Consider the following 9,326-nt stretch of genomic DNA (forward strand, 5'->3'; position numbering starts at 1 on the left):
AGGGATACAAAAGCAGAGGAACAATAATTGAAGAACTGGCAGCTTGGCATAAATAGAATATGTTTATAGTAGCAGTCAGAGGTTCCAATACTAGAAAGCTTTTTTTTTTTTTCCTTAAAAAGAGAGCACAGATCTGAGGCTTCTTACTACGTAGGATGACCTACAGAAATACTTCACTTCATATACTACAGCCATGATCCAAGCAGGGTCAACCACTGCCTAATTTGGCATCAGCTGCATGAAGTTGCTTTTACAGGAATGCAAATATAAGAAATATGAAGCTGTGGAGGCTTCTACACAGATACCAAAGAAAGCCATGTAGGATAAAGAATACTTGACAAGGTCAGGATCCCTGAAGCCAATCCATTAGAGTACTGTATGTGAAGCTTTGGCTGTAGGGTTAGAACTGTATGGGAGACTATATGGAGTGAGAGAATGAAACTGTGAAATGCCTGTTAAAGAAAGTTGGAAATGACAAACAGAGATAATCCAGGAAATGGGCCATGCAACTTTAAATGTCAAAACAAAAGTACTGGCTGCCCAAGTTCTTTGGAGCACAATTATCCCAGGACATACTTAAAATGTGTAATCTAGGTATAGTATACCATGGGTATCTTGACAGATTTCAGATTTGCTTTGGTCTTATACCTCTTTTTAATTCTCCATTCTTCTTTTTTGAAATGGAAGTGTTTGCTCTCTATATAGTATCTTAGTATAATGCAATTTAAAATATTTTACAAGGGCTTATATCAAAATCTTGCATTGAAACTGGGATGAAAGTTTCAACTCAGACATTTGGAAAAGGCTGAGGTGTTAGCTATGTGGATTCATCCATTTCTCATTTTTTAAAGGAAAACAAAATTGTAATTAAAATGTTTTTTAACTAGAGTCAGCATGATATGACATTTTTTTCTTAAGGATTTAGAGTTAAACAACTAGCGTTTTTCAGTCTGAGCATGAAGAACTACAGCAGGTCTTCCATATTAATGTTTAATACAGTAATTTTATCTTTCAGGAACTAATAACAGCATTTAATTTTCTTTTTGCCAAGTATTAATTTTTCAGTTGACTTTAAATCTAGATAGTTCAACTATGAATGTATGTGAGTTCTTCTATGTGCTCATGTATACATGTAGGTGTGTGTTGAGGCCAAGGTAGTCTTTAAATGTCTTCCTCATTTGGTGTTCACCTAAATTTTTAGGGGAACTGGGTCTCAGTAAGCCTGGAGTTCATCATTCAGTGAAGCTGATCTGGAAGCTCTAGGTGTCTTTCTCTGCATTCCCAGTCTTGAGATTACTTGTGGGTGTGACTGTCTATGGAGTCTATGGGAGTACTGGGGACCAGAACTCAGACGATTACGTTTGCAGAGCAAGTGCTTTACCACGAAAGCCATCTTTCCATCACTAGAAATATCAATTCAACTTTATGATTCATCTCTATCTCTCAGTGTTGAAATGGTGTATTTCTTTCCTATTTCTTTCCTTTTCACAGTTTCTAAGATTGGTACTGTAAATATGGTTTTTTTTTATTCAATTCTCTAGTTATATAGAGGATAGTATAATGCTTATGCCCTTTCTGTTGAAACAAAGTTTGGGGGCAAATTAAATTCTTATCTCTACTCATGCAATGTGACTCCATTTCCTGAACGGCTGTTTGGAAGTACAAAGGAAAGGATATAGCCATAGGAAAGTGTTATCTAGAAAACTTCAAGAGACTGGAATCATAAAAAAACATTGTGATTAGGAAGGAAATATCAAAACTGTCCTGTGTTCTTCTGTATCCAAAATCTGTGCAATATGTAAATGCAGAATTAGTGATGAAATTTTTCAGTAAAAATTCAATGAAAAAATATTTTAAAAGGAACTAGATGGGTCAGTTTGTACATTTTTGTGGGGGCTATGGTATTTCTTTTATTTATATTTTCACATGCACTAGAAATTTTTTGTGAAGGTCATAAGGTTATGATATTTTGGTTATGAGGTACTGAGCCTGGTGCCTGGAAACATCAACATTCACACTACAGATTGTATCTGACTGACTTCAGTATTATTTAATAGGATAGAGGTTGAGATTCCCATGGTACCAGATCAGAAGAACATAGTCCATTGTGGGACAGGGCCCTTTGAAATGAATCTGTCAGCAGTGGATTCGGAGGAAGAGGAACATGAGTGGAAAACCCTCCAACAGTGAATAGGTTTCTTCTCAAAATGGAAATAACATATTACTGGGATTAAAGAAATTATTCTTTAGAAAATTTTCATCTAGAAAATTCTTGATTTCACTTAAAACTCAGCTTGACACTTTGGTCATGCTAGGGATTGAACCAATGTCTTTTGAATATTAAGTACATGCTGTAATGCTGGGTGACAAACACACTTACCCTGGGAAACAAACAGTTAATTAACAGTACAAAGCTCAATTCTTATTATTATAGCTAGTGACCTTTATTCCAAAGGGTGATGTGGTCTCTTATTTAGTCTTTATGTGGATATGTGTCCCTATCTTTTTCTTTCTGATATAAACTGTACTGTTCTTTCCCCATTCGTTTTGTGTAATCTATACCCCTATGTTACTGACCTATAGGTCTATTTTGCATTTCTTCATCTACTTCTTTTTGACTCTTCTTTGGAAAGAAAATGCATATACCACTTCTGCCTGTGGTTTGTTTGAGGAATCCAGGTAATTCTTTTTAAACATCATTAACAATGCTATTACAGGCTTAGCTGACATGAGGCATTAGGGCTATTGTGAAGACCCAGAATCTAGGAGATATGGTAGGCCAGACATACAAATGCAACATAAGGAAAGTTGGACCTTTAACTTCTCAGGAAAGGGAAGGGAGATGCCGTCACCTATTCATAGGTCCATTTGCTCTCCCATTCTTATGCTGCCCACAGAAAATACTAGCCTGTCCAACACTTATATGGTGAGAACAAACAAACCTGTAATTTTACATCCCTGGTTACCTCTTGATATAATAATACTCCCCACAAGAAAAGGTATTTTCAAGGAATCTGTTCTGTGAGTATAGAAATCAGAAAAAGAAATGACTGCCGTCGTTAATCAAAAGTTCACAATTATTAAGAATCACCTAAGTTGTATCTGAGACACTGTGAATTAATGATAGATGGCCCATTAAATGGATAAAAATTAGTGATATACATAATGATGTCCAACTCTTTGTGCTTAATTTGTGTATGTTCCCTGGCATGTGTTCTTCCATTGATAGACCTTCCCCAAAGTCACAATGTATAACATAGCATTGTAGGTGATGAGTTATAATGGAAAAGTCACACATTGCCCTGAATCAAGAAAGCTGGACAGAGAATATGAATATTATAAGCTTGGTACACAGGTGCTTTCATACATCATCTTACTGTAGCAAGACCATCTTTGAAACAGCAGTTCAAAGACACCCCAACCCAAAACTATATTGGTCCTGCTCACTTCCCCATTTTATTTAATGCTCTTTTTTCAGTTAATTTTTAGATACCCAGTAAGATTAGTTTTTCTGAATTATCTACAGAACAGCACCTTTCTAACATTTTTATAGTTCCAAAAAAAAAAAAAAATGTGCTCTTGTTTTATAATTTAGTTTGTCAGTCTGCATTAACTGTTCTCCCCCATCTTTCTGCAAAACCCCAATTCTCTTGATTTGACAGATCCCATCATCATATTCCTAGTGACAGACCAGGAATAAATACTGTAGCAGAGCCAAGACACTGACACCGGCCATAGTGATGGATTATCTTTATCTTTTGCATGGTAATTTAAAATTTTGAAATGTTTACAGCTATTTTTTTTAAAAAGCAGCTAATAGATTGTGCATTTCTCTTTTCATTGTTGAAAAATACCTGGCAATAGGAGCTGAAGGGTTCCTTTGTCAGGGAAGTTGAGGCAGCAGGAAGGTGAATTGGCTGATCACAATGTATCTCTCCTGAGGAAGCACTGTTGAATGCTGGTGCACAGCTCAGCTTCTTTTTCTCGGTCTAGAAACCCAACTCCTGAAATGGTACCATTCACATTTAACATGAATCTTCCCACCTCACTTCATCCATTCTAGAACCTTCCTCACAGACATGCTCAGAGGTTTATCTCCCAGGTGATTCTAGGTCCTGCCAAGTTGATAGGCAATATTAATAATCACAGAATGTGAAAATTACATCAAATAATTATTAGGCTGAATATCTAAGGAAAATGACAAAAAAAATCTGCTCATGCTTAGTACAGGCATAATTTCATTTGTCAATCTGTGGTGACCGAATCCATATACCTTTCAGCCCAAGTGTAATGACTGGCTAGGTATTGATCTCCTTCAATTTATTTTCTCAGTAGCTTTTTCACCCAGATCTTTCTTGTTTGGTTGGTTTTGTTTTTTTTGAGACAGGGTTTCTCTGGGTAGCTTTGGTGCCTGTCCTGGATCTTGCACTGTAGACTAGGCTGGCCTCAAACTCACAGAGACCCATCTGGCTCTGCCTCCTGAGTGCTGGGGTTAAAGGCGTGCACCACCACTGCCCAGCTTCACCCAGTTATAAGGTCTCCAAAATGCTGTCTCTTGAGTGAAGTTTATTTCTGAATCTAGATAGACTATACTATAATTTGACTAACAGGACTTGAGACACTATGTAAATGATGGAGTGAGGACTCTCTCCTAGCTTCGAAGGTGCTCAGATGATTTCACTTTTGACCAATGTCCTTGAATATAACACAGTATCCCTAAAACGCACAAATTTCTAGAAAATATCCCAGAGGTCTCACTCTCTTGCAACTGTGCAATGTATGTCCTCAGCTTGGAACATAGCTGTTACCTACGTTGGCATTCCATGACCCTCATGGTTTTGACACAATAGTGAATCTATCATTAATTTAGCTTGCCCTTCCAAGCTATGACTGTTACTTGCTCTTTCAGAAGATTCAATTACTTTGAAGTGATAATGTCAGAACCTGTAGGCTGACTCTCATTCCTGGTGCCATCCTGCTCTATGTCTCCACTCACTGAAAATCTGAGTTGCCTATGCCTCAACACCAGTCCTTTCCTTCATCAGTTCTGGTCATAATGCAAATGATCTTAACATCTACTCATCCCCAAGATTTTTTTTTTTTGCTAATCTTCCATATTATTTATCACATTTTAAATGAAAAGCAAAGTACATGTCTCTATACTTGTTCAAAGTTGTCTTTTGAAATATGATGCATTGTAAAATGGTTAAATCAGCAAATGCATTTCCTCACATCCCATCTTTACCACAGATTCCCTAACACCCCAAGCCTTGTGATGCTAAAGTTTCATTGTAATTCTAACGTCTATGAGTACACAATTTTAGCTTCTACATGTATTAGAGATAGTTGTTTTCTCTACTGGACTTATCAGACACAAGTCAGATATATCTATGTTAATGAAAATGACAGGATTTCTTCCATTCTTGTATTTAAATGGTGTTCTATTTTCTATACATACCACACAGGCTTCATCTGCCAATGGGTGTTTATGTTGGTTCCATATCTTTTTGTGTGAATGAATAATGCTAAAATGAAGATAAAAGAACTTATATTTCTTCAGTATATTGCTGCCACTTCTTTAGCTATTTACATAGAGATGAGATTAGGAGATCATGTGGTAGTTCTCTCTATAACTTTTTATGGACTTCTGTAGTTTCTCATAATGGATCTACTAATTTTCCATTACCACCTACAGTGTTCAAGAGCTTCCTTTTTTCCACATTTTAACACTTAACTTTTATCCTTTTGGTAATAGTTGTTAAGTTTTTTTTTCCCCTACCCAAGCTTTGATTCCATGATCAAGGTTATTGTTGCTTTAGAAGACTTAATTCTAATTGGGTTGCAGAGTGCTTGAAATACATTCTGGTCTTGTTTTTGTGAATGTTTCTGGATGAGCTGAATCAATGAAATGAATGAAATGAGCAGACATCCTCATGTGAATGCTGAGAGAATGAGAATTTTGTAAGGTTAAATTCTGTCTTTTTGTTGAGACTCTGGCTTGCCAGCCCTAGGCTTGAACAAAGCCTTTTCTTACATCAGAAGTGACAACTCTAGGTTCTAAGATACTCTTCAGTGCCCACTGCTGTGGGATCTCCTTCTGCTCCAGTGGCTGTTTCTTCCCAGGATTTTCTTACCTGCTTTCTTTCAGTTTCTAAATATTGGAGCACCAGAGGTTCCTTGCCTTGTCCCTTCCCTGTACACATTGCATCATTCATTTCTTAACTCTATTTGACCTTAATTTTATGTTATGCTTGACTTATATGGCCAGAGATCCTGAGTTAATTCCCTGGCTTCAGACTATCAATGAGTTCCAGACTTATTCAACAGTACATCCAAAAAATCTACTAGAATGAGAATATCATTATTCTAGAAAACATGATGAAAAGAATTTATTTCCTCAAATATGTTTTCCTCTGCAGGTATTTTCTATGTCAGTAAGTGGCACAGCATCCATTTCAGTATCATGAAAAAAAAATCTGTAAGTTGTGTTTTTTGGTTGGTTTTTTTTTTTTTTTTAACTTTCCCAGTGCTATCAGCTGAAGCACTAGTGTGCCCTCAACACGACAAGCCTCCTCTGAACACATTTATCACACTGCATAATTCTCCTCTCAAACCTACCAATTCTCTTAACTCTTGGCTGACACACTGTACTGAACTTCCAGTTGCTTGTACTTCAGTTGCTGTTTCTAGGTAACCAACAATGCAAGCGGAGTCGCCTTTCTAAGATATCAACCACATCACAGACGTCTTTCTTTATTGAATGTTTCTTAGACTACAACCCACACTCCTCACTTGAGTTCAACCTTTCATTTTCCCTCACTACTCTCTAACTCAACTAGACTAAGGATTAGGATCTCAAGTAAGTGAAGAAGTCTACATAGAGTGTTTTTAGATTATCTCTTGTTCTGCTGGAAAATATTTGCATGAAAAGCTCTTTTCATTGATAATTCTATTTTAACAAGTAAATGTTTGGTTATACAATTTGGCAAATAGGGGAGCAGCGACACGTCCAGCGATGTTCGTTTGGATTTAACGGCAGAAGGATCATGGTGGGCAAGAGAAATGGATTGGGTTTGGCAGGCCAGGAGCTAGAGAGCTGGAACAAGCATTAAGTCCCAAGCTGGGACAGAATGTAGGGCTAGGTTATGAAAGTCCATAAAGGATGACAGACTTAGATAATTAGAAGTCAAGGGAGGTAGAGGAATAGAAATCCCCACCAGCCAAAGAGACCCCGAAGACTCCAGTCTTGGGCACGGAGATTAGAGAGGGGTCACAAGAGGCCTGGGGCTTTTCCCAGCTTTCCATGTGAGGCTCTGACACTGCTCGCCTAGCAGCATGGATATGCGGTTGGAGGTCAGTATCGTTATCATAGGCATTGAGGTTCCAGCAGTCCTGGCTTCGGTTCAGAGGTCCTGGTTTGGGAACAAAGGAAATTGCCACTCCATTTTTTAACCAGGGTTTGAAGGCAGATGAAGGCTTGGGCTCTGGATTCTGTCTTCTGTTTTTCACCTCTGAGACTTCGAACCACAGCGGTCCATCAAACCTCCTTGTCCCCTTCTGGCATTGCCTGAGAGCACTCAGCACAGTCTCCTTAGCACAAGGATCTGGACACTCGTTAGGACGCTCTGCAAACTGGGTTCCATGCTCCAGAGAAGTCAGAGGGCTGCCTCTACCCTCAGGAGGGGCAATCTTGACCATCACTGGGCTGCAGGTCCATCCAGGGTTCCGTACACTCCAAAGCCACCGTTTCATATACCTGTCCCAGGCGGTGGAGAGATCTAGGCCCAGGGTGGCCTCTGCTGGAGGTCTAGTGGAGGAACACCTCCAAGTTCCCGTCACCTTCTGGGGCAGGTGGAGGTTCCGGTGGGACTTGGGGTCAGGGTCTCGATGAACCCAGTCAGACCACGGTCTAGACCTTGGGCACCTGGGGGTAGGGGCAGGCATTGATCTCTGGGGCGAGCCCAGGGAGCTGCCCATGCTCACAGCTTCTGGCAACCAAGGATCTGCAAGGGCAGGACCGTTGGCTTGTGGTCACGAGGCTGGGAGAGGATGCTGGGAACTCACACACGTGCTGTAGTTTCAAGACAGTTGGTCCACAGTTCACCCTGGCCTCTCTCAATGTGAAATGTATGTGTTACTCATTTGTACCTGCACCTCACTCTTAGAAACTGTACAATTCTTAAATGTTTATAAATACGTGCATAATGTAATCATCAATCCAGAAACACATTTCTATCTATTTGCTGCACAGCACTTAATCTCTCTGGAATTCGACTGTGTCTTTCTCTTGGGCCGCTGACTCTTTCTCACATCCATCCCTGCTGTGACATGCACCTCATTTCTTTTTATACTCCAAATTACTTCATTGCAGGTATAATTACATTTGTTGACCACTTCCATCAAGTGCAACTTGTCTGTTGGGAACAATCCTGCTTCAGATGCTGAATGTACATTGGACAAATTAGACGTGCTGAGTCATGGTAATCCCTGGTTTGACCTTTTAAGAGACCACCAAGTTGTTCTCAGTTTTGCACCATGTGACACCTAACTGGGAACCTCGCTCTGATTTTCCTCTTGCTGTTTAGAGAGGGAAGGTGTAATGATTTTTGGAGTTCACAGAAATTGCATATGAGCTGTTTACAGAGCAAATTTTCTTTCATTATAGGAAAAAAAATTGAGCATATTCTTTGAATGCTCTTAAGAAAAAAACTAAATACCTAGTTTTCATTTCATTATGTGGGATGCATTTTTCTTCTAGAATAGTTGTTAATGTCATTCTTTACTATTTATCTTCTATGGAAAGTTTGGTTATAGGCCACAGTTTAAATTTTAGTACTGATATTCATTTCATGTAGACTTCTGAAATGTTAGCTTGCTAGAAATTCATATATAGTTGTCTTGATCATTGGACAGTGATGCAATGTCTGTCTCCCCACCTTCTTCCATTTTATCTCTTTTCCTCTCTCTTTTAGTCCCTCTCTTTATGTCTTGCTTTCTGTTTTGTACCGTTACTGTATGTTTTATAGTTTGGAGACTGAGTTTGCCCCTGTGCCCCAAGTCATTCATATGTGGAAAGCTAGTTTTCTCAGTCTGGCAATAATAGCAAGAGGTAATTAGTCTACTAGGAGTGTGCCCACACAAGAATTTAGGAAATTGTAATGGGTTCCTTGGTAAGCTATCTCAAGAGTTAAAAAAATAAAGTGAGCTCTTTTGTGATGCCTTTGGTTCCCTGTGCAAATGTGATCTATCCTTCTTGCTTATGAACCTTTCATCATTGTGACACTATCCACATGAGGTCTTCAAGAGAGCACCTCTGATGCCAGTAC

The 9,326-nt window shown here is 38.9% G+C and overlaps 1 protein-coding gene across 1 annotated transcript; it reads right to left on the reverse strand.

Moving 5' to 3' along the window:
• Positions 1–7,179: 7,179 nt before the first annotated feature.
• On the reverse strand, positions 7,180–7,977 carry Pom121l12 (POM121 transmembrane nucleoporin like 12). The gene has a single exon (XM_036201094.1). It carries the CDS (start codon positions 7,975–7,977, stop codon positions 7,180–7,182), a length of 798 nt encoding a protein of 265 aa, XP_036056987.1.
• Between the last annotated feature and the right edge of the window lie 1,349 nt (positions 7,978–9,326).

This window comes from Onychomys torridus, chromosome 10 (assembly GCF_903995425.1).
Source record: "Onychomys torridus chromosome 10, mOncTor1.1, whole genome shotgun sequence".
Lineage (NCBI taxonomy): Eukaryota > Metazoa > Chordata > Mammalia > Rodentia > Cricetidae > Onychomys > Onychomys torridus.

What these genes read in the sequence shown, in the direction of transcription:
- Pom121l12 (XM_036201094.1), bottom strand. Translation starts at nt 7,977, where the DNA reads ATGGGCAGCTCCCTGGGCTCGCCCCAGAGATCAATGCCTGCCCCTACC.